We start from the raw sequence: 10377 nt of genomic DNA, 5'->3' as shown, positions 1-10377 counted from the left end.
ATCCCGGGGCAGAAGGTCCATCTGGGTGCCGACTCCCCAGCGTGAGAAACGGTCCTGGAGGCGGAGGAAGCTCCCGGCCTGAGTCCGGTCACCAGCTGCCACAGGCACCTGCTACCTGATCCCCCACCGTTCAGGGCTCACTGCATCCTGGCCGCCCAGCGGGTGCTGCCGGAGGGAATTCAAGCCGCTGAATGTTTATTTTTTAATATTATAGACTGGACGGCTTAAACAACTGAAATTCATTTTCTCACGGTCTTCTTAAAAATATAGATATTTTATTGATTTTTTACAGGGAGGAAGGGAGAGGGAGAGAGAGTTGGAAACATCGATGAGAGAGAAACATCGATCAGCTGCCTCCTGCACACTCCCCACTGGGGATGCGCCCGCAACCAAGGTCCATGCCCTTGACCAGAATCGAACCCGGGACCCTTCAGTCTGCAGGCCGACGCTCTATCCACTGAGCCCAACCGGCCAGGGCCATTGTATTTTATTTTTAAAATATATTTCCATTGATTTCAGATGGGTCCAGGTCTGCCTTGAGAACACGCGGCTAAGGAGGCAGCAAAGGGTGGGGTGAGGGGTGCGCCCAGGAGGGAGAACCTGGGGAGACAGAGGAGGGGCCAGGCCTGGGACCAAAACCAGATGGAAGAGGAACATCCCAGGAGGCAGGGGCAGGGCCTCGCTCTGCCTCCTCCGAGGTCTGTCCCGTCCTCGTTCCTGTCCCCCGACCCCCCCCCCCCTCAGCCTCCCATTGGCTGGCACGGTTCCGTGGAGGGACTCCACGTGGCAACCTGGGCTGACCTCACACTGGTGGCTCCAAGGCAGAACCAGAGGCCGGGCAGGGAGCCTGGCCCCAGCGGAACGGCTCCTTTCGCCCGCAGGATAAGAGAGGACGGTGCTGGAGAGATGGGCCAGCCTCGGCGTCCCTTCGCCCTCCTAATTTTGTTTTTAATGGGATGGCCGTTGCGTGTGTGCTTGCCTGATGCAGGTGAGTTCAGACCTAGTTGGAAAAATGACAGGCCTTTTAAAATATATGTGGTTTTTTTTTTTAATTTATTTCAGAGAAGAAGGAAGAGCTGGGTGAGAGAGAGAGAAAAGCATCCAGGATGAGAGAGAATCATGGATCGGCTGCCTCCTGCACTTGCCCTGCTGGGGATCGAGCCCGCAACCTGGGCGTGTGCCCTGACCCAGAATGGAACCGTGACCTCCTGGTTCATAGAGTCGACTCTCTCAACCAGCCGGGTTATTTTTCCATTTTAACGAGAGTGGAGGGGAGTGGAGGAGACAGAGAGAAACATCGATGTGAGTCAGACACATCTATTGGTTGCCTCCTGCATTGAGCCTGCAACCTGGGCATGTGTCCTTGACTGGAATCGAACCCGGGACCCTTCAGTCCTTAGGCCGGCGCTCTATCCACTGAGCCGCACCGGCCAGGGCTCACCTCTTGCGCCTTTGTTCAGTCTGTACAAACAGTGCTTCTCTGTGTGTGTGTGTGTGTGTTGCTTTCTGTTTCCAGGCGATAGGAAGGGTGACATACCTGAGCTGGTAAAGGACGACTCGTCGCGTTCGCCGGCCCCCAGCGCCAGCACCTGGGATGCAGGTGGGTGGCACGCCCCCGGGCTGCCCTGTGGGGTCCTTTCCTCCCAGCACGAGCCCCCCTGGGCCCATCAGGGCAGCCCTGAGCTATAAACAAGGCCACCTTCCTGGGGTTCGGGCTACGTAGGTGGCAGGTGCGGCCGCCCTGGACAAGCAGCCTGGCCAGTGTGGCTCAGGGACGCACGTCTCCACAGAGCAAGGCGGGCAGGTGGGAGGGGAGCCCGCAATGATGTGGAAATTCAGATTATCCCTGTTCACACAGGCTGGGCAATCTCGCCTCCTTATTTTATTTTATTTTTATTTTTTACTTTATTTTATTTTATTTTATAAGTAGTTTTTTATTGTTGATGGTATTACAGATGCCTCCCATTTCCCCCCGCCTCCCAGCCACTATCCACCCCCAGGGCTTCATCACCCTATTGCCCGTGTCCATGGGCTGTGCATATAAGCATATACGTTCTTTGGTTTATCTCTTCTCGTCCCCCCACCCTCACATCAAGGTATGTTAGTCTGTTCCCTGCCTACCTGCTTCCGGTCTTATCCTATTGGTCAATTCATGTTGTTCATTAGATTCCACAGGTAAGTGAGATCATGTGATATGCCTCCGTATTTTAAAATGCTATTTTTTTTAATATATTTTATTGATTTTTTACAGAGAGGAAGGGAGAGAGAGAGTTAGAAACATCGATGAGAGAGAAACATCGATCAGCTGCCTCCTGCACATCTCCCACTGGGGATATGCCCGAAACCCAGGCACATGCCCCTGACCAGAATCGAACCCGGGACCCTTCAGTCCGCAGGCCGACGCTCTATCCACTGAGCCACACCGGTTTCGGCTTAAAATGCTATTTTAAAAAACTATATATATTTCTATTGATTTCAGAGAGGAAGGGAGAAGGAGAGGGAAACATCCATGATGAGAGAATCATTGACCCGCTGCCTCCTGCACACCCCACACTGGGGATCCAGCCGTTAACCCGGGCATGTGCCCTGACCGGGAATCGAACCGTGACCTCCTGGTTCATAGGTTGATGCTCAACCACTGAGCCACACCGGCCAGACTAATATGCTATTTTTTGATGGTATCTCTGACTGTATCTCCCATTCCCCTTTGTGACAACAGTATGACTGACTACTATATAACCGACAGGCACAGCGACAGTGAAATTAGATGAGAACGTCTTTTCTCCCTTTTAGCGCCGAGTCCGCGTCGACGTGCTCTTGTTCGAGTCGTTACCGTCGCGTGCGCGGCCTTGAGCATGGCCTTGGTCTGCGGGGTCGCTGTTTCCTACGTGCTATAGTAAGTCCTTGTTAGTAGCATTGCCAGCCTTAAGTCGGACACACATTACCTGGGTCGTTATTTGGTGGTGGTGGTGATGATGACGATGATGACAATGTTTTTAAAAATATATATATATATTATTGATTTTTTACAGAGAGGAAGGGAGAGGGAGAGAGAGTTAGAGACATCGATGGGAGAGAAACATCGACCAGCTGCCTCCTGCACACCCCCCACTGGGGATGTGCCTGCAGCCAAGGTACATGCCCTTGACCGGAATCGAACTCGGGACCCTTCAGTCCACAGGCCGATGCTCCAAGCCGGCCAGGGCTGATGACAGTTCTTATAATCACTAAATTATAACCTTCATACATTCCAAGACTAGTGTTTTTAGAATGTGGATTATGACATCAGTGGGTGGTGGGTGAGAAGAGAAAAAGAAAGAAAGAAAAACAGAACCAAATGTAATTTATTTAGAAGAACAGACTGTGTTAAAAAGCATTCCGTGTATTGAAGTAAGTAAAAATGAATGAACACACACAAAGGCGTGCTCCGTCTCCGTTTGGACTCAGGCTCCCTCCCGGGCTGTCACGGTTGGATCCTGTTTTTTTAAAATATATTTGTATTGATTTCAGAGCAGAAGGGGGGGAGAGGGAGACACTCTACCCACTGGGCCAAACCAGCTGGGGCCCAACCCTATTTTATTTTTATTATTGATTTCAGAGAGAAAGCAGAGGGAGAGAGCAATAGAAACATCCATGATAGAGAATCATCAATTGGCTGCCTCCGGCACGCCCCCCACTGGGGATCGAGCCCACAACCCAGGCATGTGCCCTTGACCGGAATCGAACCTGGGACCCTTCAGTCTGCAGGCCAACGCTCTATCCACTGAGCCAAAGTGGCTAAGCCTTTAAAGCAATAATTTAAAAAAATATATATATTAATTAACGTCCCCCAAATCCATGATGAACAAAATATCAACAGTTTTTTCATCTAGTACTTAAATCAAGATGCTTCCTTTTATAAAAATTTTATTTATTTTTTTGTATTTCTTGATTTTAGACAGAGGAAGGGAGAGAGAAGAATATCAATTTGTTGTTCCACTTATTAATGCATTTGTTGGTTGTTTCTTGCATGTGCCTTGACTGGGGTTGTACCCTCAACCTTGGTGTAGGGGGAGGACACTCGAACCAACGGAGCTACCCAGCCAGGGACAAAGCATCAACCATTTCAGCACGGGATCAGCAATGGTGCTGGGACAAGCCATACTGTAGACTGACCCACAGGAAAAATCTGTAATACCTGTAATGTCTTCATTTCATATGTTGGTGTTTTGCTCATCATGGGTTTCTTGGCATTTATTTTTCTTTTGTACGCTATTACATTAAGATGTTACCCTGACCGATTTGGCCCAGTGGATAGAGCGTCAGCCTGTGGACTGAAGGGTCCCAGGTTCGATTCCGGTCAAGGGCATGTATCTTGGTTGTGGGCACAACCCCGGTGGGGGGTGCGCAGGAGGCAGCTGATCGATGTTTCTCTCTCATCGATGTTTCTAACTCTATCCCTCTCCCTTCTTCTCTGTAAAAAAAAAAAATCAAAATATTTTTTTTTAAAAAAAGATGTTATCTACGTAACCCTAGTGGTTTGGCTCAGTGGATACAGCGTCAGCTGCAGACCAAAGCGTCCCAGGTTTGATTCCGGTAAAGGGCATGGACTCGATTTCAGGGTCCTCCCTGGCCCGGGCCCTGATTGGGGCACGTGCAGGAGGCAACCCATCGATGTGTTTCTGTCGCATGGATGTTTCTCTCTGTCTTTCCCTCTCTTTCATTCTCTCTAAAAATCAATGGAAAAATACCCTCAGGTGAGGATTAAAAAAAACACCACCACAAACACAAAAAGATATTATTATTATTTTTAATATATTCTTATTGATTTCAGAGAGGAAGGGAGAGGGAGAGATAGAAACATCACTGATGAGAGAGCGAAACATTGATTGGCGGCCTCCTGAATGGCCCCCAGTGGGGACGGAGCCCGCAACCTGGGCCTGTGCCCTGGACTGGAATAGAACCTGGGACCCTTTGGTCTACAGGCCGACGCTCTATCCACTGAGCCAGACCAGCGAGGGCGAGATATTATTTATATTGATGATGGAGTTTGGAACCCAACGTGATTGCCTCACACGCCCAAGGGGCGGGCTCCATCCCCAGTGGGGGGCGTGCAGGCGGCAGCCGATCCATGATTCTCTCTCATCCTGGATGTTTCTCTCTCTCTCTCCCTCTCCCTTCCTCTCTGAGATCAATTTAAAAAATATATATATATAATGTGAAAATCAATAAGAATATTTGGGGGATGGGAAACAAAACTAGCCCCAAACTTCTCTAATCCACATGGGCATTCTCAGTGGCCCCGTTCCTGCTGTCGGCACACAGTTAAGGTCTGTGACCACGTTGATCCCGCCGTATCGTTCTGCCTCCCTCTCCCACCCACCACCTCGTTCTAGGGACTCTTCAGTCAAAAAGTCACATGATTCAGACACGACGGGTCCTGGCCCGTGTGGCTCTGTTGGCTGGGTGTCACCCTGTGCACCCAAGCGTTGCTGGTTTGACTCCCGGTCAGGGCTCATGTCCAAGTTGCCGTCTGGATTCCCCAGTGTGGAGCCTGCAGGATGCAGGAGGCGGCCGATCGATGCTTTGCTCCCATGTCCGTGTTTCTCTTTCCCTTTCCCTTCCTCTCTTTCTAAAAATCAGTAAGAAGCCCGGCCCTCATGGCTCAGTGGCCGAGCGTCGACCTATGAACCAGGAGGTCACGGTTCGAATCCCAGTCAGGGCACCTGCCCAGGTCACAGGCTCCATCCCCAATGCAGGGCGTGCAGGCGGCAGCCGATCCATGATTCTCTCTCATCTTTGATGTTTCTATCTCTCCCTCTCCCTTCCTCTCTGAGATCAATTAAAATATTATCTAAAGTGAAAATCAATAAGAATATTTGGGGGGTGGAAACAAAACTAGCCCAAGTTTATTAACCTCCCCCCACCCCCCAAAAAAAGACACGAGGACATGTTGTGGGCGCTGTGCTCCCGAACTCACCTGTGTTACTCTCCAGTCGACTGGGACAGGATGAGGAGAGGGAACAGCTTGCCGCGCTTCATGAAAATATCGAGATACCACTGTCCGGAGACGAAGAGGAGGCCTTCAGGGCCGGGCGCCCCGGCGAGGCTGGGTATCTGCTTTCGGGGAACGAGAAGGAGCTGGCGGAGTTCATTAATTCAGGTAGGAGCCGACCCGCTCATCTGGGCAGATCTGCAGTCACAGCAAAGCTGAGCTGGCCGTGAGGGCTTCGTTTTCTTTTCTTTAAAAAAAAAAAATTTTTTTTTCTTCTTGATTTCAGAGAGGGAGAGAGATATAGAAACATCATTGATGAGAGAGAATCCTTGATTGGCTGCCTCCTGCACGCCCCCTACTGGGGATTGAGCTCACACCCCGTTGGTCCTGTGCCCTGGTCGGGAATCGAACCCGGGACCCTTCAATCTGCAGGCCGATGCTCTGCCCACTGAGCCACACCGGCCAGGGCGATGGTTGGTTTTCAAAGGCCAATCAAAGTGGGAATTGATGGAGTTTGAGGGAAGGAAGGTGAATATCGACAGCCCCACCCACAGACACGACCTGGTCCCGTCCCGTTGTTCGCGCGGCAAACCCCTGTGTGGCTGCTTGGCTTCCTTCGCGAGGACGTTCCCAGGGTTGAAAACAGAGGTTAGGAAACGGCCCTTTTCCCAGAACAGACGTTTCCTTACGGATACTGATTAGAGTGACACGACTCCCACGCTGAGAACCCAGACAAGCAGACGTCCCGCCTTCACCGGGGGCCTCAGCCCCACGTGAAGCCAGGACCCAGGCCCAGAAACAGAGGCCACTGCCCCAGGCTCAAAGACCCCTGTCAGCCCCGCCTGTCTCGCCTGCCAGCCCCTGTGAGGAGCGGGCCCCATACACGTGCATAGAAGCCTGACTGGGTAGACGCTCTGACATCCTTCGATACTTGCTTTGAAAAATTCCTAGCCCCGGCCTGTGTGTCTCAGTGGATAGAGCATCGGCCTGTGGACTGAAGGGTCCCGGGTTCGATTCCGGTCAAGGGCACATGCCCCGATTGTGGGCTCGATCCCAGAGAGGGGTGTGCAGGAGGCGGCCAATCCATGATTCTCTGTCATCACTGATGTTTCTATCTCTCTCTCCCTCTCCTTTCCTCTCTGAAATCAATAAAAATATATGTAAAAATATTCCTAGAGCACAGGTCTGTAGAGAAGGCATTATCTCGTTCAGTTTTATTAACCACACCCTGGACGGGGCGCCTCCCTGACTGCCCTAGACACAGACAATCCTGAAGAAGCTGCCAGGCCGGGGGAGCGATAGCTGATGCTCACCAGGCAGACAGCCCTCGGCAGCCTTCAGAAGATAATTTTTCATTGTCTTTTCATTACTTTGACGTATACATTTCCTACATTCTCTCTTTACTGGCCATTTATAAAGACTGAGTACAGCGACAGCCAGTTTGGCTCAGTGGATAGAGCATCGGCCTGTGGACTTTGAAGGGTCCCGGGTTTGATTCTGGCCAAGGGCACATGCCTGGGTTGCGGGCTCAATCCCCAGTGTGGGGTGTGCAGGAGGCAGCCGATCAATGATTCTCTCTCATCACTGATGTTTCTATCTCTCTCTCCCTCTCCCTTCCTGTCTAAAGTTAATTTAAAAAAAAAAGTAAATATACACACACACACACACATACACACACACACACACACACACAGAAAAGGACTGAGTACAAACTCACAGATACAGACAAGGGTCATGTTGGTTACCAGTCAGGAAAGGGGTTGGGGGGAAGTAGAAGAGGTATGGGGGGGATCAGCGGTGATGGGAGGAAACGACGTACGGTGGTCAGCACATAATACAACATACAGATGATGTATTATAGAATCGTATAGCTGAAACCTATATAATTGTGCTAACAAACCTATGTAATTGGGGTAACTAATGTTACCCCGCTAAATTCAATGGAAAAAAAAATAATGCTTGAATACGGAAAATGGGACAATAATTTAAACTTTCAAATTGTCACCGTCCTTATCAAATCACATGCGTTATGTCCTAAAAATCCCACTATTCGCACCTTTATTTTTCCATCCTTTTTTCATCGGCCCTTTTCCTTCCTTTCTATTCCTCCGTTATTTGTAACTTAACAACACTATGCCTCTGTTTTAGCCATTAGGTCAAAAAGGAGACAGCATCTCGAAGGAGCAGGATTGGAGAGCGCGCAGAAGCAGTAGAGGAAGCAGAACGCTGAATGCCGGGCCCCTTGCAAACGTGGGAAACCGTGAAAGCCAGCGAGAGCCGCAGGCCGCGCTGCCCCGTGTGGGGAACACATGGTGGGACGTCAGCTTGAGGACATGCGGACCCTCAGGGAAGAGAACTAGAAATAAATCACACAAAATAAATCCACAACATAGTCATCCTTGCCTCTTAGCTCTCATGGTTCACGAATAATTATAGTGTAACAGGAAAGAGGAAAATCCAACTTCGTAAGTATGAACGAGAAATTGTCTGCATTTTCTTTCCTTGCTCCCAACCAGAAATACAAGGAATTTCTTTGGGGAACCTCCCAGACCATGCTGGGGAGCCCCGTTCCCTAAACCGTATGTTCCCACTGATACCTGTTAATTCCAGTAGCTTGTCTTTACAAGAGGAGCCTGAGAATGTGAACTGGGTACCAGAATAAGGAGTCGAGGGGCGGGGTGGGGGGGGGGGAGGACCTAATTCCTTGTGGGTTTTATTTTATTTGATTTTTTAAAATATATTTTATTGATTTTTTACAGAGAGGAAGGGAGAGGGATAGAGAGTTAGAAACATCAATGAGAGAGAAACATCCATCAGCTGCCTCCTGCGCACCCCCTACTGGGGATGTGCCCGCAACCAAGGTACATGCCCTTGACAGGAATCGAACCCGGGACCCTTCAGTCCCCAGGCCGACACTCTATCCTCTGAGCCAAACCGGCCGGGGCTGACACGTGAGTGTGTGACCAGAAAGGAGGCTCCATCGTTCAAGCTCCTGGGAGTTTGGGATCCTGTGAACTGCACCTGGTGGTTTGAAAACAAGTGTGTCCTGCTGACGTGAAGAAGTGACCAGCTCCTGTCGGGCTCCCACACTGTGTCTCAGAGGGGATAGCGTGACGGCTCAGGGGACACGGCTGCCGCTCCAGGTCTGGCCTTGACTCTGTGGCCGCCCAAGGCCTAATGTGTCGCCCGAACCCCACGATCTCGTGTGCGTTTAGGCATCGATCTGTGGAGGGGGCGGTGGTGGTGACAACCTGTGGTGTTTCAGGAGCAACATGACACTGTTCTCACCATGGCTGCTGCCGCGTGCTCAGCCCTCGTGAGGGAACCCCGTTACCCTGGTCCTTCACAGGAGCCATGGCCCCAGGGCTCAGCGTTCCTCGGGGAGTGTCGTAAGATTATAGGGGGATGCCTAGCCGGTGTTGCTCAGTGGATGGAGCCTCGGCCTGCGGACTGAAGGGTCCCGGGTTCGATTCCGGTCAAGGGCATGTACCTTGGTTGCAGGCACATCCCCAGTAGGGAGTGTGCAGGAGGCAGCTGATGGATGTTTCTAACTCTCTATCCCTCTCCCTTCCTCTCTGTAAAAAATCAATAAAGTATATTTTTAAAAAAATGTATATGATCCCAGACTGTTCAAATTTGGACTTATCATAGCATCATTTACTTCAAATCCATACTAATATTTTGCTTATTAATAGTAAGTTATTAAAAGGCGAAAGATTTATGCGATCTGAAGAGAAACCAGAATATAATAGTAAGTTATTAAATAACAACAAGTGAGTAATTGGGGTTTAAAGTTTAGGGAGCATCAGACTTGAAAAAGTGCAAGTTGGTGACCATAAATGTACTAACAAATGAAAATGATTTCTGGGAGGAAACAGTCGTCACTCCGGTATTACAGAGCGTGGGAAGTGGAATATGAAAACGTGGAATATGAAAATGGCAACCACTGTATGTGCAAAGGTGCACAAACCTACACCCCATTTTCTAAACAAGGAACAGGCTTGATAACACATACTGAAAAAGTTAAAAGTGTACCCCTTGACTCACACCCCCTTCCGGTCTGCCCTCTTCCCTTCACCATTTATTAAAAAAAAAAAACTTATTTTAATTAATTTCACAGAGGAAGGGAGAGAAACATCCATGATGAGAATCATGGATCAGCTGTCTCCTGCGCGCCCCCTACTGGGGATGGACCCTGCAACGCATGTGCTGGCGTCTGGAATCGAACCTGGGAAGCTTCAGTCCGTAGGCCGACGCTCTATCCACTGCGCCACACCGGCCGGGCCCCTCACCATTCCTGATCATTCCTCAGGCTGGCCCATTCTCTCATCCCAGCCTGAACACATTCCTTCTGATGCTGCGGGCTCTGGGAACTACATTGCCCAGGAGACCGTGCGCGAGAG

The 10377-nt window shown here is 50.2% G+C and overlaps 1 protein-coding gene across 2 annotated transcripts; it reads left to right on the top strand.

Annotated features, from left to right (window-relative positions):
- Positions 1-609: 609 nt before the first annotated feature.
- On the top strand, positions 610-8559 carry CUNH19orf18 (chromosome unknown C19orf18 homolog). 2 transcript variants are annotated; one of them, XM_036311511.1, is made up of 4 exons: positions 610-1600; positions 2794-2896; positions 5976-6142; positions 8123-8559. In XM_036311511.1, the coding sequence occupies exons 2-4, from the start codon at positions 2856-2858 to the stop codon at positions 8185-8187; spliced, it is 273 nt and encodes a 90-aa protein (XP_036167404.1). In that variant the 5' UTR covers positions 610-1600; positions 2794-2855; the 3' UTR covers positions 8188-8559. The 2 variants fall into 2 exon arrangements, with proteins under 2 accessions (XP_036167404.1, XP_036167405.1); XM_036311512.1 differs by having other exon boundaries at positions 610-2175.
- The last annotated feature ends 1818 nt before the right edge of the window (positions 8560-10377 follow it).

The sequence above is a fragment of the Myotis myotis genome, unplaced genomic scaffold (assembly GCF_014108235.1).
Source record: "Myotis myotis isolate mMyoMyo1 unplaced genomic scaffold, mMyoMyo1.p scaffold_m19_p_55, whole genome shotgun sequence".
NCBI lineage: Eukaryota > Metazoa > Chordata > Mammalia > Chiroptera > Vespertilionidae > Myotis > Myotis myotis.
The sequence above is the reverse complement of the archived record's forward strand: the minus strand, read 5'-3'. Positions and strand labels throughout refer to the sequence as shown.

Bases quoted from the DNA above. Each gene is read 5' to 3' on its own strand.
- CUNH19orf18 (XM_036311511.1), top strand. From the start codon at position 2,856: ATGGCCTTGGTCTGCGGGGTCGCTGTTTCCTACGTGCTATA. The intron at 2,897-5,975 runs GTAAGTCCTTGT...GTTACTCTCCAG, and splicing joins GCTGTTTCCTACGTGCTATA to TCGACTGGGACAGGATGAGG. The intron at 6,143-8,122 runs GTAGGAGCCGAC...CCTCTGTTTTAG, and splicing joins GGCGGAGTTCATTAATTCAG to CCATTAGGTCAAAAAGGAGA.